At 40.9% G+C, this 23792-nt stretch overlaps 1 protein-coding gene across 1 annotated transcript in view; it reads left to right on the top strand.

Moving 5' to 3' along the window:
• The window catches only part of map3k22 (mitogen-activated protein kinase kinase kinase 22), a 90388-nt gene that overhangs the window by 5909 nt on the left and 60687 nt on the right, over positions 1 to 23792 (top strand). Inside the window, exons 2-3 of the mRNA XM_080417924.1 lie at positions 6483 to 6566; positions 8946 to 8990. Of these exons, the coding sequence (XP_080274050.1) occupies positions 6548 to 6566; positions 8946 to 8990 (64 nt within the window). The 5' untranslated portion in view covers positions 6483 to 6547. The remainder of the gene's footprint in view (positions 1 to 6482; positions 6567 to 8945; positions 8991 to 23792) is intronic.

The following is a 23792-nucleotide window of genomic DNA, read 5'->3' as shown; positions in this document are numbered from 1 at the left end:
GGGGCGAAATGTAAAACTAGAGAATGATAATACATTATTTCTCAAGTTTTACATAGGATTTCGCCCCTGCATAGGAGCTTTCTCCACTACATAGGATTCCGCCACCACAAGCTCAACACAGGAAATCTTCAATGCATATGGTACTTTTGTTTATCGGCCCCGATGGTCTGTCTAGTGGGTTTCTGCCCTATTCCTCCTTGTCATAAAAACAAGAGGAAGTTGTCCTGATTGAGCTATGTCTGCATGGCTAGTCTGGCCATAAAGACAAGGTCGTCATCAGCACTATGGCCAGTGGTAGATAACACCACAGAGGAATGAGATGCATAAACAACACGGAGGCCCAAGATTGTTTATTGAGTAAGAAATGAAAAAATATCATTATTGCTCACATGTCCTCTTTTTTTAAATGGATTGTTTATGTTGACCTACTCAAGTATGAGACGAGAAAAGATGATGTGGTTTTGTTTTGTAGTTTACTGGAGGGTGGTTGAATAGAGTGGGTGTATTGAAGTCACTCAGTGGTCTTTGTTAAATTGTGCAATTGCTTTTGAGACTTCATTGTCACACTCTTTGTTAAATTGTGCAATTGCTTTTGCGTCTTCATTGTCACACTCTTTGTTAAATTGTGCAATTGCTTTTGCTTCTTCATTGCTTCACTCGCTCGCTCGACTTGGATCTCAAACACCCCAGAACTGAGACACTTTACAGCTAAACGGTTTGGTGGCACAGCAAACTCTGGACCACAGCTGTTTGACACCCTGTCTCATGAAATGAGTTAAAGTCCACGAGGGCTGGCTCTGCATGGCCACATTTGGGTGGAGAAACACAATGAATGAATGTGCTTGTAATAGCATGTCATGGCATAATGGAAAAGACAGCTTTCTTTACAGATGGTGGTTAGATTCCTATCTGGAGAAAGTATGCTTCTCTTTAAGCCAGCGAGGTTGATATACTGTGGACTGCAAGGGGAGTCGTTCCATCTTCTGGCTATTTTTAGCCAGCCTGTGTGGTTGGTGGATGATAATGGCAGACAGATCTATTTATCTATGATCTATAGCTGGCATCGCTGCATCACCCCCACTGAGGAATATCCTCTTACACTACTGTTGTTTCTGACAGCAACATGGGACCGAGTTCTTTAGTACACCCTCTCTCCATTGTGCTCAGGTTTCTTTTCTTAAGGTATGCTGTACTTCATCATGGCTCTATCGCCTTTCGTTTCTGCATTCACAGAGTGAAAATGGGATCAAATCCAACGTCACGCCTTAAACACGAAGAGAAGTCAACGAACCGATGAATGAATGAAGAGGCTTCAGTGCTGTCGAAGCTGTTGCTGTTAAAAGTAAAACTGCAGGCCACAAAGGTGTGAATTAGGGGGTCATTTTTTAGAGTGCAGTAGTGCACTCACTTCAGTTGAATTAGAGGGCTGGGTTAGCACCAAATAAAAGTGAGAATTTCCTATGGAAGGAGGTCGTTAAAGCCTGTATCCAAGGCTGTCTTGTTAAAAGAAAAAGAGAAGGAAAAATCACTATGCCAGGCAGATAGATGTCTTCTCTCAGCAATATCCTGTTTTTAAGACATTTTCCGCAAAGCTAGGGATTCCAAGTTTATGGTATATAGGTGCTAAAGCCCCCACAAACAGAGTTCTTTCCATGCACCAGTGAACCTTTGCACATTCTGTATACTGAAAGAAGTCCTCAAGTAACTCCCTCCCTGCACGAACCACCCACAGCAGACCTTGTGTAAAAGAAAGGAGAGATGTTGTCTCACTTCCCAGAATCAGCCGGCGTAACCTCGCTGACTCATGCAGGGTGTCCACGAACACTGTCCTGGCCAGGACCTAGCAGACAGGACACCCCCGCTGTTTACCTTTAAAAAAAATATATATATAATAGAGCAGTCAAGTCCCCTAAGCAACGGTGAAACACAAATCAACCTCGCCTTCCTGTCCACGACACCATTCAGACAGCCTATTGTTGTTGTGACCGGCTCGCTGTTTAGTAATGAAGTCGTCATCATCTGGCTGCTGCTTGCATTGTGTTCTATATGAGATATGGTGGTTCAGTAGTGCAGATGGGATATGCATGCATGCCCCCCATTCAACTTGTAGCTGCATTCTAAGGACCCCCATAACCCTACGAGTCCATTTGGTTCCATTTGTACACTCAATCGGTATCGGTATGAAAACATCTCTAGTTTTTAGATGGCACTCAATGGTCTCCATGCAGTGATTTGCAACAACCCGCCAGAGCTCGAGAGCTGACAAGAGCCGTCATTGTCTAGGCTGGCAGTGTGTCAGCATTAATCAGAGATGTAGAGACAAGTGACAGGCCACAGCAGTACATTTGTGTAACCATTTTTATACAGCACACATCGCATGCAATCCAGTCTCATACTTTTGTCTGTTTTCTTATTCCTTGGCATTCATCTCGGACCCCCCTCACCGTGTTGTTGTTTTATCCATTCGTAATTGATTCCCTGTTTGCGAGAGCTTGTGTTTGTTGGCTGCCCACGGATGATTGCCTGCCCTGGCCGTTAGAGCGGGGGAACTTCAACTCTGCGACTCTGACAAACATTGCAAAACGTTTAACCCATTAAGACCGGAAACGCATTTTAATTTCTTTGGCTGTTAAAAAAATAGCAGATGTACAAGCTCATAGTGCGGCACAGAGTGCCGCTGCAATTTTTTTTTTTTGCAAATCTTTGAATATATATTTCTTAAAGTGAACATTTCCCTGGTCCCTGGAACGAACTATTTTTAGATGGGGGTCCGTGGCCAAATACATATAATTACAGACCCCCATCTCAAAATATTCTGTTCCAGGGACCCCCAGAAGCAAAGATTTGAGTTACAAATGTTCGCTTTAAAACATGTATATATTCAAAGAATTGCCGCGCTATGAGCTTGTATATCAGCTATTCTTTGAATAGCCAAAGAAATCTTAAAATAACACAGATGCGTTCCCGGTTTTAATGGCTTAATTTGTCCTCTGAAATGGCAAGTGGGGTTTTGAGCTCCAGAACAATGAGGTCAGACATGATGAGGTCATGATGCTGTGTGCAGGCCCTGGCCCTGGAGAGGAGCGCAGCCCCCCCCTCATCTTTCCTACCCTCTTGCCTCCAGACCGGGGGAGGGGGGGGGGATTATTACTCCCACAGACCCCCAGCTAGCAGAGAAGACTGCCAGTGTTTGCTTAGCAAGAGAGTCATGCAACATCTGAAGGAAGCATGTCGTTTGTGTGTTTTTTGTTTAGTTAGGGTTAGGGTTAGACTTTGTCATGCTACAGTGTCACAACAAAAGTAGCAAAAATAGCTGATCTACAAGCTCACGACGCATCCCATCGTGACGTGTTGTGAGCTTTGCAGATCTGCCATTTTTGAAAAACTTTTAAAGTTAAAAGTGGTTTACGTGACTTCTGTCTCTGGGGTTTCTAAACATTAACAAGATGATAACTGCATTGATTCATTGGGATGCAGGTTCTTTTTTCAATTTCCTGAAAAGTAACAGTTTTGAACATACAAGGTTTCCGCACAACAGCGACGATGTGCTTAAGTATTTGTTGTGTGTGTGTGTGTGTGTGTGTGTGTGTGTGCTTTCACGCACAGCGTGTTCTTCTTCATTCCAATGACAATAAGGATTGCGTTGTGTGGTTTGGAGAGCCTTGGCTCTCCTTTGTCTGGCTGGTAATTTACAACTCCCCCCCCCCCCCCCCCCCCCCATAACCCTTTCTCTGAGCCATGTTCCATCCCATGTCATCCTCCTCCTTCTCTTAATTAACTTTCTCCGTCATTTCAGGCAGACTCTTATGCGCCGTGACAAAGGAAACTATTTCACTAACTGCAGCGCCGCCAAGTCCAATTAGCGATGCTATCCACATTCTGAGAGCAGAGAGCGCGTCACTAGTGTGCGAGGTAGTTGTAGGATTGTGCGTAAAAGCCTGCCTGTAAATTATGTTCCGTGTCATTTCTTAGGCCTTATCTGCTGTGGGGGGGTGGGTGGTGGTGGGGGAGGTTTCTTATTTTTAGAGCTGCAAGCATAATAATGGCGATTAGCATCTGATCTCCCAAGGTGCAGGGCTGTCTCAACGTCCGACTGCCAAGGACTCGTGTGGAGAATTGGGCCGGCGATCAGTGGGTACTCACTAGCCTGGCATCATGCTGGGCAGGGGGGCTCAACAGATGGGCCATCTGGTGACTTGCTGGCATAAGACAGGGACTGCACTGTTCGTGTGTGTGTGTGTGCGTGTGTGTGTGTGTGTGTGTGTGTGTGTGTGTGTGTGTGTGTGTGTGTGTGTGTGTGTGTGTGTGTGCGTGTGCACGTGGGCATAGCATCAACAGTCTTGGTGGAGTGGCGCTAGAAGACCACCTGTCTTGTGGCTTGTTCCTCATCTCTTTCATGTGTGGTCAGCAGCACCATGCCAGTACAATCTCACGCTGGGCTTCATTATGACTCAGCATAGTAACCCTGCAATTCAAACTGTGGCTGCATTAGATGTTAAGAACCAAAGGCATTATTATCAACTTTGGCTCTTCTTAGTTCTAATCTAGTTTACCTGCAATAATCCTGTCAAGTATTATTAGCAGATATAGTCATAATAACGTATGATCTTTTTGGGTCAGGCTAAATAGGTAGTGCAGCTACAAAGCTATAGGATACCACTAACTGTCAATGGAAGCCAGCGACATGCAGATAAAAACTGATTCCCGACACTACGACGCTACAAAGCTACAGCATAAAGTTGAGCTGGCTTCAACTTCACACACTAGCTGCTACAAGGCTACAGAACGACCAAATGTTGTTTAACCATTTCCAGAAATGTGGGGAAACATGTCATTCTTTCGATCAGCCAGTTCCCTGTTCTTTTTAACACAAGCCATTATTTATGTGCCTTTTATATTTTTCTCGCTCATCGGACGCATACACGCTTGGTGATGTCCACGATTGTGCAACACTTAAACAGCAAGTCGGCGACAGATATGCTGCATCATCGTTGCTTTATAGATTAGTCTTTATTTTTTTGTCGCTGCCATTGTGAAGGCAGCATTAGGCCATGTCCTGACTCCTTCACCCATTAAGACCGGGAAAGCATCTGTGTCATATTAGATGTCTTTGGCTATTCAAAAAATATCAGATAGCATTTTTTTCCTCCTTTTTGTTTATTTTATTATCTAATATGTAGTTGTTCATTAATTGTCGCATTGTGGCATGTTGTGAGCTTGTACTGCATATCTGCTATTATAAAAAAAAAAAAAATCGTGAACATTTGTGCAAATCCTTAAATATATATAGTTTTTAAAGCAAACATTTTTAACTCAAATCTTTGCTTCTGGGTGTCCCTGGAACACAATATTTTCAGATGGGGGTCGGCGGCCAAATACATATAATTTTGGAGGTCCTTGATGTGAAAAAGTTTGAGAACCACTGATATAGAACCACTGATATAGAACCACTGATATAGCTGATATAGTTTTTCAGAAAACTGTTAGGATTTAGAAGACATTTTGTAGAATTGGAACCTCAGGCCCTTTAAGGGGTTAATTGATTTGAAGTCATGTCGCCCAGCCCTACCGCTAACCGCTCGCGATGAGCAGGTTCCTATACCTTTACTTGCAAAGACGGCTCTTTCAGTTTTGCTGTGTGACAACAGCAGCTTTTCACTCGGTGCATAAAGAAACCTCAGCTTTTTGAAGTGCATGTGGTCCGTATCGCGGTGGCAGGGCGGTTACACACACCCTCATAGCTACCTCACCATGTGAGTTGATGCACGCTGCAGCTCAAGGTCTTCATTATTATCAAACGGTGGAATTCCTCCGCCGCCACTGATTGGCCTTTCCCCCGGTATTGTAACAGGGTGACTGACTGACGAACGCCCGCCTGAGCGAATTTGGAATTTGGCTCTTGGATGGAATTGCAATGGAATTGTAGCCTTTTAACCCATTAAGACCTGAGGCAGATTCTACAAATGCCTTCTAAATCAGTAGTTCTCAAACCTTTGTGGCGCCAAGGACCCCCAAAATGATATGTTTTTGGCCTCGGACCACAACTCCCCAGAAGAGAAGATTTGTGCAAAATTAATAGAAAAAAATAGCAGATGTGAAAGAGGAAGAGTTTTCTGAAAAAATGTTTTCTGAAAAAATGTTGCTATATATATATATATATATATATATAGCTAAAATGGCAGATGCTTTCCTGGTTTTAATGGGTTAAACTGCAGTGTATTCTCTGTGATGTTGTTGTTTACTGAACACTTTGGTGGTGAATCGTGATAACAGAAGTACAAGGCTGGTGATGAAAGCGTTGTGCTGCTGCTGAAACTTCCTCCGAGAGTACCCTCTTCTTGGTGTTGTGTCACACTATCACCCTATCAGACGCACATATAGGCACGTAGCACCATTTTTTGAGGAAGAAGACGGCTCTGTACAGTATGTACTGTATGCATGTTGTTCAAAACCCCTGTTTTTGTTGTTTTCCCCTCTGTCAGGGTGAAGACTCTACCAGGTCAGAGAAGTTGAGCTCTGCGCTCGAGTTCAACGGGGCCACTTCCTGATGATGACAGTAAACATGGGTAAGTTGCGCTGCATCGCATATTACACATACATATTTGGCACACACACACACACACACACACACACACACACACACACACACACACACACACACACACACACACACACACACACACACACACACACACACACACACACACACACACACACACACACACACACACACACACATTCAGCAGAGAGACACTTCCTCTCGTAGGAACAGTGCTGCTCAGACACAGTCACAAAGGAGGGAGGAAAAGTGTGAAATAGCTGTTAACAACTCTATAGACTCCAGATGGCTGTTTTTTTGTATATAATATATATATATCGAGGTGGAAACCTCATATGTCCAAAACTGTAACTTTTCAGGATTCAAATTATATCACAAGTAGCAGATCTACAAGCTCAAAACGCGTGCGCCGCGTTTCGAGCTTGCAGATCTGCTACTTTTGATACTTTCGTGTGACGCTATAGTAGTATGATCATGTAGGGCGTTAATTTACAAAAAAACACAAAAAGTTTAAAAAAAATTAGATAAGAGGTTTCTGCCCGACAACAGTTATATATACATACATACATACATACATACATACATACATACATACATACATACATACATACATACACACACACACTGTATATGGCAGTGTGTTCAGGTTTCGGTACCCAGCTTTGGTCGGGTTATTGCATCCCTCTCACTCTCCCATTCTCTCTCCGTCTCTCTGAATGACCTTTGGTCACACACAACCTCTCTCCCTCTATCACTCACTCTCTCTGTCACTGGTCTAGCTCTGGCCTGGCTGACGTCTCACACACACACACACACACACACACAACACACAACACACAACACACACAACACACACACACACAGAGTTGCCTAACAACGCTGATTTTCCTTGGTATCGAGCATGGGCATAATCCGGGCACACAGTCAGACACTGCCCGCTCTCACCTTTATATATAAGATATACTGTACCTATACAGTGTATATATATATTAGGCATGTAACGATATATTGTAAAATCGATTCAAACTGGTGACAATTTAAATTAATTTACTTAAAAAAAAATTGAGATGCAAATCGCGATAAAAGAAAATACAGGATCTTTGTAAGAGAATTGTTTTTCAGTCATTTGCTACTGTATTGAAAAGAGGATAAGAGAAAAGAAGGTATTGTAAAAAAAAAAAGAGAGAAGAAAATACTGGATTTGTGTAAGAGAAATCATTTAAAAAAAGATTCTTCGTTCATTTGTCTGGAAACTAATTTTGTGTTGTGAAAAATCGAGTATCGTGATTCGAATCATATCGTGAGTTGAGGGAATTACATGCCTAATATATATATATATACATTCCTGTGTTACAGTATAAACATTGAAGATCACAATGTGGCATGTGCATTTATACTGACACACACACACACACACACAGGCGCACAACACACACACCTTTCAAACAATACCAACTTCCCATGTTACACTTGCACGTACACAGGACCTTGTGGCGAGGGGAGCTGTCAGTCTGAACGTGCTGCTCTCACACTGACCTCTAGTAAACAACGTTAGAATGTATGATCAATATCTGTACTGTTGGCCATTGTTTCCATTCAAAACCAAAACCACACTTATTACCCATACACTACTATGCATCACTAGCTGCTGTGTGTTGACACAGCTGTGCGTCGTTGATACCGATTCCGACATGCGTATCGGTCTATACCAAGTACCAATCCGATACCAGTGTGTAATTTAAAAGGATCCCTGGCTAATAATAAGCCAAATATGCCGTAATACATTATAATAGGCTCTATGCACAGCGGCCATATTGTGGAGGCATTCACAGGTGTTACCAATGATACTAATGAAGGCTCTGTTCCATTTAGTGTAGCACAGTGGTTCTCAGATTTTTCAATTTCCAAGACCCCCATAACTCTTGAGAGTGTACAAATGGAACATTTGTACACTCTTAGAGTTACACACCCGCAAGGGGCCATTTGGAACCCCCTCAAGGAACCATGAGGGTCCCTGGACCCAAATTCTAGACCCACTGGAGTAGCAGTGTTTCCAGTGAGCCAACATGCACACTTTCAGCACCCTGACTCTGTTTGAACAGAGCCTTCATTAGTATCATTGGTAACACCTGTGAATGTCTCCACAATACGGCTGCTGTGCATAGAGCCTATTGCCCTCTATAACTAAAATTAAAAATTAAAAACACCTTAAATATTGTATTTATTTTAGAAATAGTTCATCTTTTACTGAAGAGGGACAACACCTGTCGCAGGTTGATGATGTCATTTGTCCATGTGTGGTCCGGTATCACACATCGTATCGGTATCAGAACAACTGTAGTTGGCCCGGCTACAGGTTAACCGTGTTTCCCTCTTCTGTTAACAGATGACGGTCTCCAAAATGGACCCGGACAGCATAGGAACTCACAAGGTATGTCTAAAAAATAACCTGTGTTTCCAATGTATCTAATGTAGTTATTTTTTGGTCACAATCTCTTGTTAATGCTTTTTTTTGGTTCCATATTATAAAAACCCACAGATGGACTTTCACAAAAGAAATAGCAGATATACAAGCTCACGGCACATTGCATCGCGATGCATTGTGACCTTGTAGATCGGTTATTTTTGCTGCTTGTGTGTGACACTGTAGTATTATGAAGTAGGGCATTCATTTAAGAAGGAAAAAAACATAAAAAGAGGTTTCTGCCCGGCCAACAGCAATGATGTGCACAAAACCCCTTCCGAGACCTCATAAGATCTGCATTATTTTAGCATACAGTGAAAAAAACAAACACAGCCATAGCTGGAGAGAGAAAGGGAAGAGTTTGCACCTACTTTTTGGACTACACCAGGACAGAACAAGTAAAAACACATATACCGTGCAACTTACGGTCACACCCAGCATTACCTCAGACTCAGAGTTGAAATGACCGTGGCGTAGCCAAACATTAACCCGAGCAAGTTAATCTCTTCACTCATTAGGTGTTCAATTAGGCGGAACGCAGTTTTGGTGTGTGTACTTCAAACCCTCAATGCTTTGCTTTTAACCAGTGGTGGAAAGTAACTAAGTACATTTACTCAAGTACTGTACTAATTTGAGGTACTCTTACTTGAGTATATCTCAGAGGCAAATATTGTACTTTTTTACTCCCGATACAATTATTTGTCAGCTTTACTGGTTAGTTACTTTGCAGATTTAGAATATTAATACAAAACATGCATTAACCAATTAAGCCCTATTTGATACTTTGGCTATTTTCAAATAGCCAATCTACAAGTTGTGAGACAAGGGGGAAAAAAGCCAAGGCACTCTTCTGGTTAAAAGTTAAAAAGCCTTTATTGAGATGGCTGTTTCATCATTAATCGAGTTAAAAACTATGACGGGGAATCGGGATAACACGCATAGTGGCCCCACGCCCACGGCCATCTTCAGGGTACAAGTTGTGAGCTTGAAAGGTTTTAATCATTTCCCTTTGGTACTGTTTTATGCAGCGCTTAGATGTGATTAGTTCTGCCATGACCAGGACATTTCGTTCTGTACCTGTATGGAATGACAATAACATTCCTGGAACCTTAAGTATATTTTGATGGCAATACTTTTGTACTTGAGTACAATTTTGAATACAGGCATATCTATGACTATCTTTATATTGTGGTATACTTTTACTTAACCCATTAAAACCGGAAAAGCATCTGTGTAACCACTTTAACCATTATTTTATACTTACTTTGGCTATTCAGAAATTCGCAGATATATACAAGCTCATAGCGCGTAACTTCGTGCCACGCTATGAGCTTGTAGATCTGCTATTTTTGAAAAAACTTGACAATGTGTGCAAATCTTTGAATATCTGTATTTCTTTACTCAAATCTGCTTCTGTGGGTCCCTGGAACAAAAGGGAATACACATGCACCCCCACACGCACGCACGCACGCACGCACGCACGCACGCACGCACGCGCACACACACACACACACACACACACACACACACACACACACACACACACACACACACACACACACACACACACACACACACACACACACACACACACACACACACACACACACACACACACACACACACACACACACACACACACACAGAGCAGAGAGACACTTCCTCTCGTAGGAACAGTGCTGCTCAGACACAGTCAGAAAGGAGGGAGGAAAAGTGTGAAATAGCTGTTAACAACTCTATAGACTCCAGATGGCTGTTTTTGTGTATATATTATATAATCTATATCGTCTCTGTCGGGGGCAAAATTTTTAACTTTTCAGGATTCAAAATGTCAAAACTAGCAAAAGTAGCAGATCTACAAGCTGTCCTTGACATTAAAAGGTTTGAGCACCACTGATATAGCAACATACGTTTTTCAGAAAACTGTTAGGATTTAGAAGACATTTTGTAGAGTCTGCCTCGGGTCTAAAAGAAATCTTGAGTACTTCTTCCCACCTCTGCTTTTAAGTCGTATGGCTGCAGCGAGCGTTTGCGTGCATGTGTTTGTGTGTGCTCGGTGTGTGTGCTCAGTACAATGCTGTGCGTCAGAGCCGTGGCAGTGAGCTCACTGCAGGCCTCTGCAGCGAGTTGCTTCGTTGAGGACACATTTGGCCCATGGCTGTTAATCCTGGCGGATGCCTTTGCCATGATGTGTGTTTTTCAGCACCAGGAAATCCCCTCTTATGTCTTCATTCATGGGGCCTGTGTGCTGTGAGCGAGGTGACCTGCTTCACATGCAATGTCTTTACACAGACCCTAGAGCCAGACCCCATGTGTTATTATGGGCCATTGTTTGCTATTATTTGCCTTTTTTTAACGACATTATGTGCAATTATAATAGCAATGATATCTCAAATTTATATAGCACTTTCCCCAAGTACCCAAAGACGCTTTAAAAACAGTGAAAAGGTGAGACAGGGGGGTGTGCAGTTAGCTGGGGATAGCCATATTGAAGAGGTGGGTTTTGAGAGCGGTTTGCAGGGTGGGGGTTTCTCTGATAGTATTGAGGGAGTGCATTCCGCAGGGTTGGGGGCAGCAAAAGCCGTATCGCCCAGTACTTGCAGCCGATGTGTTAATCACTTTCAACCTGGCTGGAATCCATATTTTGGACGACATAGTTTAATCATGTACGTTTTTCAAATTGATTACAGAACTTCGCACTTTTTTGACAAAATATCAGTGAAAACATCAGTGAGATCTGGTGCACTAGGAGTCTCAAAAATCAGGAACGGGCATCGAACCCAAAAGGATAGCACCAAGTGCCGCGCTATGAGCTTGTAGATCTGCTATTTTTGAGAAATCGTGAAAATGTGTGCAAACCTCCAGAAGCAAAGATTTGAGTAACAAATGTTCGCTTTAAAAAAATATATATATTCAAAGATTTTCACAAATGTTCAAGATTTTTCCAAAAATAGTAGATCTACAAGCTTGTAGATCTACTATTTTTGAAAAGCCAAAGTATAAAATAATGGTTATAGCTCAAATCTAAAATGACACAGATTGCATAGGTTAAGTTACAGCATAAGCTCTCTCAAATTCTCAACCCCGTTTTTTTTAGCCTGTAGCTAAAAACCAATAGCTACGCTGTAGTTGTTCCGGACTCTTATATTCCATCCACTGCTCGGGCTCAGAGCTCCAGCCTTTTGCCTTCTTAGGCAAAAAAAACAAAAAACACACATGCCGTGATGATGCAATGCTGAGCAATCAGAGACTCCATTGTGTGCCGTCACCGGCTTGACTTAGCTCTCTGGAAGTCAGAGGTGACCCGAGGCACGATTCAAGGGTAGTAAAGCTCCTGATATGTCACCCATGGGTGACGTAATGGGCATACAATGCATGCAGGAAGCTTTGATAAGGGTGCTGGTAGATAGATATTGACTTCAAATTCCTTTTAAGCCATTATTTAACCAGGAAAGCATCTGTTGTAACCAGTGGTGGAAAGGAACTAAGTACATTTACTTAAGTACTGTACTTAAGTACAATTTTGAGGTATTTGTACTTTACTTGAGTATTTCCAATTTCCAATACTTTTACTTCTACTCCACTACATCTCAGAGGCAAATATTGTACTTTTACTCCACTACAATTACTTGAAAACTTTAGTTACTAGTTACTTTTCAGATATAAATTATGATATTACGAAACATACATTAACCACTTTATCCCTATTTTATACCTAGGCTATTTGAAAATAGCAGATCTACAAGCTCACAACGTGTCGCTTTGCGACGCGTGTGAGCTTGTAGATCGGCTTTTTTCTTTTTTTTTGTACTTTAAGTACATTTTGATGCCAATACTTCTGTACTTTTACTCAAGTAAATTTAGAATTCCGGACTTTTACTTGTAACAGAGTACTTCTACAGTGCAGTATTGATACTTTTACTTAAGTAAAACATTTGAGTACTTTTTCCACCACTGGCTGCAAGACGGCGGTCTGTTTTTTTCAAGGTACTTGGCAGGTGATTGGACGGGACCGTCTGTCTATCACCGTCTGGGCGTGCTAACTCCAACCAATCATATTGACGTGTCTACATAACATAAAGTAGCTGCGCCAGCAGTAGTTGTTTTGTATACTATTCAACCATGATGAATCGTGAAAGAACTACAACACAATAGGCGCCTCTCGATGGCGTCACATCCGGTCTCGCCAAGATCCCGCCCTTAGCTGCCGCTGATTGGTTCGACCATGGAGCGTTTCGGTATCTGTATTGTGAACCTGTGAACTCAATACCGCTCCCATCTGGCGGAGTCAGGTCTGGCCTGGCGGAGACCTGCGCTTTTGTTGTTTGTTGTCATGGCTGCCAGTTCCCATTTGATGTTGTGAGGGAGTTCAGACTGCTCCAGATCGTACTGAATAACTGCTAGCTTACATAACGTCTTCAAATGAGGACTTAAGTCTAAGATGAACAGTTCATTAGCGGTAGTATCTCTTTTGTCTCGTCCAAGGAGGATGAAACGATCTCCCATCATGCAACAGAACATGTTACGTATTGGACATGGTGGTCCTTTTCCCTTGGGCTCAACCTTCTTCCAGGAGAAGGTCTCTGGATTGAATATCCACACGTACCTGTAACTCATGTAGATCCCGTAACAGTTTTCACCACCACATATGTACACCTCTCCATTGTAGGCAAAGGATGAATGAAACACGCTTGATACTGGAACCTGTGCAGAAGGTGTGTTCAGCCAGCAGTCGGTCTCTGTGTCAAACACTCTGATGTTGTAGATGTTGTAGTAGCCCCTCTGGTACACCGCATATCCCCCAAACACAAACATCTTTGACCCGATGATGGTGGCAGAGTGACGGCATGCAGCAGGTGGTGGAGTTCCTCTGGTGTTAATCAAAGCCCAGACCATTGTGCTGGTATCCAACTTGTAGATGTCATTAGTGTTTCCATACAGACAGTCTCCTCCATGAATATACATGACCTTCTCCAAGACACAGGCTGAGTGGTAGCACCTCCCCCTTGGAATAGTCCCGGAGATCTTGGGTTTGAACCATCTGTGGGTGTCGACATCAAATGCATAAAGCACACTGCAGTACTCCTCTCTGCACCTGCCTCCCCAGATGTAGACTGTATCTTCTATCAGCACAACTGTTTGTCCCTCACGGATGGGGGGAACCTCAAGGTGACGTTCTCTTCTTCCAGGTGCCACTGGGGTCAACTTCCTCCAGCATAAAGTCACTGTGTTGAAGATGTGAACATCACTGTATCCTCCAAAGCAGTACAGCTTGTCCTCCACCACCACAGCAGAGCTGAAACATGTCTGTGGCGCTTCTTTCAGATGTACGGTCCAGTGAAACATTTCACACAGCAGCACCGCTCTGAGTCAGAGTTCACAAATCTAATGTTATTCTGAAGTTACTAGAACTCTCGATGGGTTGTTAAAAGCAGCGAAAATGACATTTTGTGTTCGACAATTCATTTAAAAAGACAATTACATGGATGTTATGATGTCATGGTGATGTCATTGTATGATGATGTTGTTTTGTAGAATAGCAAATGACATTTGGCATTGAGACGAAAAATAAGTTCATTACAATGCATTGTCTAAGACGTTAGTAAAGTCAGTTTTAGTTAGTTTTGTAAACAAAATACAGTTTCAGCTAGTTTGCTCTTTTCTCTTTTTTTAAGCCTATACTCACTTGCAGGTTTTCATTAAAGAAAACCTGCAAGTGAGTAGAATGTAGCTTTGTGTCTTCATGTCTACCGTTGAACCGATCTGTACAGGAGGCCATGGAGAAACCCCCACACCCATTCTGCTTTTTGTTTTATTTTTTATTTGATTTTGTCTCTAAACTCAAATAATGAATTTGTCTGTAAACTCAAATAATGAATTTGTCTATAAACTCAAATAATGAATTTGTCTGTAAACTCAAATAATGATTTTGTCAGTAAACTCGTGTAATGATTTTGTCAGTAAACTCAAATAATAATTTAATAATGATAATGTATAATAATAATAATAATAATAATAATAATACACCACACTGCCTTACAACTGATAGAAATGAAGTTGGAATTAGGACTGTATTACATATGAACCAGTGTCTCTGATCATGCAAATTTATTCGTTGAAGAGGCGGCTCACTTTTTATTTGGTTTGGGTTGGAGTTCCGTAAAACGTAGAATTCTACTTTTCTTTATTTTTTTAATATTTTTTTTTGCACAGTTCACACGCATGATTAAAACTGCATAAATGTATAATTCATGAGAAGAAATTCTCAAAAAACCTACTATAACAAGTAAGACGCGCGAACGCTGGAAGCGAACGCAGCCCTATTTTTTTTTTTTGTCTTTTTGAAATTGTTATGTTGTGTATTTACGGACTTCCGTGTTAATAATCTGTGTTATTTCACCGTGATGGGGAGAGCGTAGAGAGAAAGTGACTGCCTCCGCCTCGTATTGAAGTTAATGGGGGGGATATGGTTCTCCTATGCACGTAGTTTCAGAGTTCCTACTCATCTATGCACGGCTCCACTCTGACATCTGTCAGCAGGCAATGAGAGCGTGAGTCACATGGGGGCGCGTCTGTCAGCAGCCAATGAGAGCGCGAGTGACATGGGGGCGCGGCTGCACACATACTGCACACAGAGAGACACACACATAGAGACACACACACCCCGAGCACGGTGGCATAGTAAGCTGCACTTGGGCGGAGGGGCGGCGCTTCCGCGTTCGCAATCACCGTTGTGTTCTTACCGTCGTATTTTTGCCTGACTATACCAAACTTTGAACTTTACTCATTTAGTGTTGGAGATGCATCCATGTGTATGTGGATGTGCATCTGACACTATGAACTGGGGGAAACATTTCAAAGCAAGCTTAATATGGTAAAAACCAATGCACAGCAGGGAGGAATTGATTGATTGATTGATTGATTGATTGAATAAATACTTAATTAGTCAGAAATACAGAATATTTCCCAAATACTTTAACCAGGAAGTGAATGGAGCAGTACATCTTTGGATCACGTTATCTCCTGGTTCTGACGCAAAAAAAAAGTTTTAAAACATCTTTGGCAGGCAATGAACCTCTTGAACCATAGGTCATAATATCATTTCTTTATTTTTTTTTATTTTTTTAAACATTCTTTTATTCTGGATTCCATGACGTAACTCCCCATATAGGCCCTGGCCATTTGTGCCAGACTAGATTTAGTTTTTTCTTCATAACACACTTTGTGCTAATACTCAACAAACAAATCGGTACACATAATTTTTTAATAATAATAATTTGGACACTTTGACACATTGCTCAGGCCGGGAAATCAAACCTGGGACCTTTGGCTACCCAGGCGGACTCTCTGGTCTAACCACTCGGCTATGGCCGCCTCAAGTGGGGTCATGTGATTCTTCATAGTCCATTGCGATTGGCTATGACTGCCTTTGTAAAGTTTATGGGCGCTGGGTACGCAATCTAACCTGACTCTGGGTGCGTTCAAAAATACAGCACTGAGTGCACTGGCCAATACAAACTAATAGGCAAGTGTGCTCCAGTGCGTAATTTCCGAACACACCCTCTGCCAGATGGAAGAAGCTTGCTTCACACACTTGTTTCACAACCTACTTCCATCTGGGACCTCGGTAGCCAAACCGCTGCAAGACGGCGGTCCGTTTTTTCAAGGTACTTGGCAGGTGATTGGATGGGACCGTCTGTCTATCACCCGTCTGGACGTGCTAACTCCAACCAATCATATTGACGTGTCTACAGTCAGTGGTGTAAAGTAACTAAGTACATTTACTCAAGTACTGTACTTAGGTACAATTTTGAGGTGTTTTTCCATTACTGGAGTATTTAAAATTTTTGGTACTTTTACTTCTACTCCATTACATCTCAGAGGCAAATATCGTACTTTTACTCTACAATTATTTGAAAACTTTAGTTACTAGTTACTACTGCAGATATAAATTATTACATTATTAAAAAAACATACATTAATCACTTTAGCCCTATTTTATACCTAGGCTATTTGAAAAGAGCAGATCTACAAGCTCACAACGCGTCTATTCAAAAATAGCAGAAATACAAGCTCATAGCGCGTCACTTCGTGCCACGCTATGAGCTTTGTAGATCTGCTTTTTTTATCTTGAAGATCTGTGTAAATCTTTGAATATATTTTCTTAAGTGCATTTTTTTTACTTGAATCTTTGCTTCTGGGGGTCCAAATACTTATAATTTTGGGGGTTCTTGACATGAAAAAGTTGATATAGCACTGATATAGCAACATACGTTAGGATTTAGAAGACGGCCTCAGGTCTTAACCCATTGATACCTGGAACGCATCTGCGTCACTTTAGATGTCTTTGGCTATTCAAAAATAGCAGATATACAAGCTCATATCGCGGCACCGAGTGCCGCGATATGAGTTTGTAGATCTGCTATTTTTGAAAAATCGTGGAAAAAATATTTTGAGGATTTTTTTCAAAAAACTGTTAGGATTTAGAAAACATTTTTAAGAATGGCCTCAGGTCTCAATGGGTTAATGAGTTAAAGCCTTATTTATCTTACAAACAGCCTGGTACAAAGAGGTTACTCCTTGTTCACCAAAAGGAACTCCTTTTCAATTAAAAACATGCGACACATGAACGCAAAATGCATTTTCCACGTCGTACCCCCACGAAGTGTAAATGAGGCTTTAGGGGCCAGCTTGTGGCTGACTTCAACTTTATTGTCACATCACAGGTTTACAGGTGGAAAAAGAAAAATAGCGTGGGTGACAATCTTTCTCATACAGGTACTCATATATCGTTCATACATTTTCTAACGTTTTTTTTTTTACAGATCTACAAGCATATGCCCTATGTATGGTTAAAAGAAATGGCAATGGAGTGAGTCAGTTCAAATAGCAGTCAGTTCAAATAGCATCATATACTGTACAGATATAGTAACAGATATGTACATAAGGCAGTATACAAACTGGGCGGTGTGATGTTTGATTTCCACTAGGAATGCAACTATCCATTATTTTCTTAGTGATTATGCTTATCAATTACTTTTTCGATTAATCGAATAATCGAGATGCTAATTTTTTCATATATCAACGAATCAATACCCCAAAAATGGAATAGTTTCTTTTAAATAATCGATTAATATGATGAATCACTTAAGCCCTATATTCGCCACACATAAAGCTTGTAGATCTGCTATAAAAAAAAGAAGCTAATTAATGGCTTATTATTTTATTAAAATCAATTAGCCATAAAACAATACAAAATAATCAATTAGTTGAATGAAGTGTTGCAGCTGTAGTTTCCAGTGGGTTGGTGGTTGTGGCTGGAGCTGCTCAGGCAGAGTGATGTAATACCTTTATTTACAGACAGCCCTAACAGCAGCACTGTCAACCACGCTATCCCCTCACAGCCACTGTCTGAGCAATCCCCGCCCACCTCTCTCTCTCTCTCTCTCTCACACACACACACACACACACACACACACACACACACACACACACACACACACACACACACACACACACACACACACACACACACACTTCTCCATTCTTCTATCTCTCTCTCCCTCTGTGTCCCTGCACTATCTTTCTACATTCATACAAGCACGCACGCGCCTGCACACACACACACACACACACACACACACACACACACACACACACACACACACACACTCTACAGGCCTCTGTTGTTTGTTTTGTATCCTTGACTGCCGGTGCACAGGGCTGCCTAGAGCTACAGTATGAGTCTGTAGAAGTCTGAGTGAAACAACACTTTTCACCAGAGAGAGAGAGAGAGGGGGGGGGGGGGGAGAGAAAGGCTTATTGTTTGTTATGTTTGGATATGAGGTGGAGTTATTAGTGTTCCGAATTTTCATTTCCATTATTTGTGATGTGGTTTCTTTGGCTTATTCACCCCCCCCCCCTCTTTCTTTAATGACTCAGCGAAGTGGGTAATGATGTTCTATTGTTGGATGTTCTCCTCTTATCAGATCTTATATAAATGCCAGGTTCCTGAAAGAATCAATCACACTTCTTTTGTCTCTTAACACAACACCGGTCCGTTAGAATCTTCGGTCATCATCGGGACAGTGTGATGAACATCATGAGGTCAGCTTTATTATTTTTTTCTATATCTTGTGTTTATTGAGCACCATGTTAGAGAGAGAGAGAGAGACGAAAAAAGACCGTAATACATTGTAAAAAACTAAATTTTCTCCATTCCTCCTTTCCTCCCTTCTGTACAGACATTTTTAAATACATTTGTTTGGTGCCTTTTTTCCCCCTCCCTCCCACCCCTGCCAAGGTCTGTCCACCCGTAGGCACAGAATGGTAATAGTACTGATATTCTTGGCAATAATATCCACAGTACCCTTAATCAATGACATTGAAAAATGACATTTGAAAAGAAAACCAGGCAACATACTGACAGACATTTTAGAACAAAACAAACAAAGCAAAACCAAAACCAAAACCAACTACGTTTTACATGAATAAGAATAAACAAAATAAACAAAGATAGACATAGACCTTGTCAGGCTTTCTGAAGGAAGTCAAGTACCTTTTTATATTTTAGCGTCAAATCAAAAGAGAAGTTACCTAAAGGCATTTCATAACACTTCTTACAGTACGTTATCTACCTAACTTGATAATCTAACTTGATAATCCTGCTTTGTGATACTTATCAGGTATTGATTCATGGTTGTACTGTTGACGCCAAGGTTGGTTACAGTGGGCTTCAGGGAGTAGAGATCAAGTTCAGCAATACTGGGTCTAAAATGATCATGACCTCAGTTTTTCCCTTGTTAAAATTTTAAAACAACTAAGGCCGTCCAGGCTTTGAAGTCCTTGAGACACCCCAGCAGTGGATTAAAAGTAGTAGCACCATCTCTTTTCAGAGGCAGATATTATTGGGAATCATCTGCATAAAAATGGAAGGAAATGCCATGTTTTTTCTAAATCAACCCTAAGGAGAGTCGGTAGAGAGAGAAGATAATCGGCCCCAGAATTGAGCCTTGGGGACGAGGATGGCGACGCAGACCACTGTACAATGCAAAAGGTAGTTTTAATGCCTTCAAATGCACATATTTTCCCAAAGTTTGTGTAGGCAGACAAACACACAAATGGCTACAAATCTTAAGGCTACTCGGCAACAGGTTTTGTGTTAGTCTGCCTAGACAAATGTTGTAAAAATAAGCGTATTTGGAGGCATTAAAACTATATATTGCATTGCACAGTGGCCTCCCCTCCTCATCTTTTTACTTTATGTGTTTATTTAGACGGGACGCTGCATATTAACTCTATAACTGCCAAAGACGTTTATAAACGTCTTTGAGAAATTAGCTGTTGCCTGCCAAAGACGTTTAAAAACGTCATGAAAAAAAAAAAAAAAAAAAAAACTTTTTTCAAAAAAAAAATATTTCTAAAAAGATTCTCTAATTATTTAGTATTGACACCTTTTCGATATTCCAAACGAATAAGGAGATAACAATTTCCAAAGATTTGCTGCTCCATCCACTTCAATGTTAAAATAGAAACGGACAAACAATTCACAATGTTTTTTGGTTTGAAACTGCTGGTTTTGAGCTATTTTCAAACATCAAACAACACATGACAACAAGGTCAAATTGACCTCGTTGACATTTGTGAAACCACACCTGAATCTCATCTGTGATTAGAAATTTTCTGGGGATCAATCATACTTGAGAAAAATATTTTGTGGCTATGCGAAAAGGTACCAAAATCGGTCAAAACCCTGGCAGAGGCTACAGACTGTTCTGAAAAAACTCTGGCAGGGTAAGAGTTAATGAACAATACATATCAATGTAATGTTAATACACCGGATTTAGAAAATATGCTATTTTACATCCGCAAGAACATAAAAACAAGCAGACAAAAGAGTACATTACATCACACAGGGGTAATAGGGGTACTCATCTGTTTTTGCATCGGATGTTTGCCTCCTTAGGAACCCAGCTAGGACTCTCCACTTTTTGTGTGTGTTTGCGACCAAAAGTGTCCCAGACCAGTGGTGTAAAGTAAGTACATGTACTCAAATACTGTACTTAAGTACAATTTTGAGTATTTTTTACTTTACTGGAGTATTTCCAGTTTTCAGTACTTTTACTTTTACTCCACTACATCTCAGAGGCAAATATTGTACTTTTACTCCACTACAATTATTTGATTTTTGGGCGGTGAAAACGCCCCTATATGTGAGGTTTGGACATCGACACCCATTGCACCCCCCCAACCCTGCGCTGTGATTGGCCACCATTGTACCCCCCTAACCCTGCACCGTGATTGGCCAATCACAGTCTATTCAGGACTGTGATTGGCTAGTGAAACATGACACATGTGCATAGCCCTATAGATAGGACTATGCACTTAAAAAAAACACATTTATGGTTGTTTTTTTTTACTTAAAAAAAACACATTTATGGTGTACAATGGTTGGTCCACAATATTACTTTTCTTTAAGTGAACTTCCATCACTGTGATGACCACTGTGACCACACCGCCCACTTCACACTGGGTGTGATTTTTTTAGTTACTAGTTACTTTGTTGATTTAGATCAGTATTACAAAACATACAGTAACCACTTCAGCCCTATATATACATTTCGGCAATTTGAAAATAGCCGATCTACAAGCTCACAATGCGTCGCGATGAGCTTGTAGATCGGCTATTTTCAAAAGATTATTTTTTGAAAACTTGTGAAAAGGGACATTCTGCATAATGAGTACTTTTGCTTTTGGTACTTTAAGTACATTTTGATGCCAATACTTTTGTACTTTTACTCAAGTAAACTTGGAATTCCGGACTTTCACTTGTAACAGAGTATTTCTACATTGCAGTATTGATACTTTTACTGAAGTAAAACATTTGAGTGCTTTTCCCACCACTGGTGGGACGTACGTACTGTACTGTACGACACGGCCTATAGGGTAAACACTGTATATGGAGTTATACAGTATACAGTAATGTTACCTTCATTTCTCCATTCATAACTCATGTTACGTCTACACTGTCTGAGTTCTATTAACACAGAGGACTCTACTGTGTATATTTAGGCCCGCCATGCTCCCTGTTCAGAAAAGAGACAGTGACTCAGTTCCTTCCTGTCCCATAGTGGACAGGCCTGGTCAAAACGGTTAGTCATCTGACACTGATGCCAAGTCTACTCTCTCTGTGTGTCCCAGTGGGGACTTTCTCCACCGTAAAATCCTCAGTGGCCATTCAACCCTGAGAGTGTACAAGTTTGGTATTAAAAATGTACTTAAAAGTACAAAAGTATTGGCATCAAAATGTACTTAAAGAACCAAAAGTAAAAGTACTCATGCAGAAGGTCCCATTTCACAAGTTTTCAAATGTATAAAAAATCCTTTGAAAATAGCAGATATACAAGCTCACAACGCGTCGCTTCACGATACGTTGTGAGCTTGTAGATCGGTTATTTTCATATTGCCAAAGTATATACTGTATTGGTCTGAAGTTGTTTTGTAGTTATAATCCAAATCTACAAAGTAACTAGTAACTAAAGTTTTCAAATAATTATTGTGGAGTAAAAGTACAATATTTGCCTTTTGAGATCTAGTGTAAGTAGTAGAAGTAAAAAAAAGAGTAGAATTAAAATTATTCAAAATTTGAAGTACTCCCGTAAAGTAAAAAATACCTCAAAATTTGACTTAAGTACAGTACTTGAGTAATTGTACTTTCCACCACTGCAGGCTACTTACAAATGGAACAACTATAGAGGAGGGAGACGACTGTATAATGCAAAAATAGTTTTAATGCCTTCAAACGGCTATATTGCAACTTTTTGTTCAAGCAAATGAACAAACGATTGGCTCAAAACCTTACAGACTACTCAGCAACGCATTTCGAGTATGATAACTCGTCCTCAGGCAGCAATGATATATACTTACAAATGGATAAATGAACACTGAGGATTTTACTTTGTAGCCCTTTCTCTTTCTGTTGTTTAAAGGACTAATAGTGGTGATACAATTGTAAACAAGCGGGAAACAAGCAAAGAAAGAAACAAATAGCTGTGAGGCGTGTTTTTATTCTCTAGGTGACTCTATATAATATAATAAATAAATACACTTGACTAGACAACAGATCAACAATTGTTTAAGCTATTTACTGTAACTATATACGGCGGGCATCTTTTCATATTGATCTGTTCTATAATTATCGAGATGAAGGCACTTTGTCTTTTTTTTATCTCATTCTTTAAATATTTTATCAAAGCACGGTCCGACAGTCATCCCCACAATATCGTTACAAGATCGACATTGAGGAATTTATTAAAACATTTTGTGATAATATGATTTTGTGCACAAAGGCCCCAGGCCTACATTCCAGTGGGAGCAACCACGTTAAATATGTAACCATTGTGCGATAAGGGGAGAGAAGCTTTGTGAGGCAGATAAGCGAGCGTTTTAAAGTTTCCCTCATGAGTGATTGTGTGGTTGTTTACATTGCATCGCCCTCCGTTTATCATTCTTTTACGTCTTATCTCTTAAGCGCCCGAGGAGAGGGATGATGACAGACAATAGAGGCACTCAGAAGAGCCGTGCTACCTGTTCAATAGCTTGCCCCAACATGCTCTCATCACTGTCAAAGTCCCCACACACACCAGGGCTGGGCCATATGACTTCAAATCAGTAGCACAATTATTTCAAACTTTTGCCTTGATTATGATTAATGAACGATTATCTTTTAAATCGTGTTGTGAGCTTGTAGGCCAGCTATTTTCACAATTT

This window comes from Gymnoscopelus braueri, assembly GCF_963280865.1.
Source record: "Gymnoscopelus braueri genome assembly, chromosome: 21".
Classification (NCBI taxonomy): Eukaryota; Metazoa; Chordata; class Actinopteri; order Myctophiformes; family Myctophidae; genus Gymnoscopelus; species Gymnoscopelus braueri.
The sequence above is the reverse complement of the archived record's forward strand: the minus strand, read 5'-3'. Positions and strand labels throughout refer to the sequence as shown.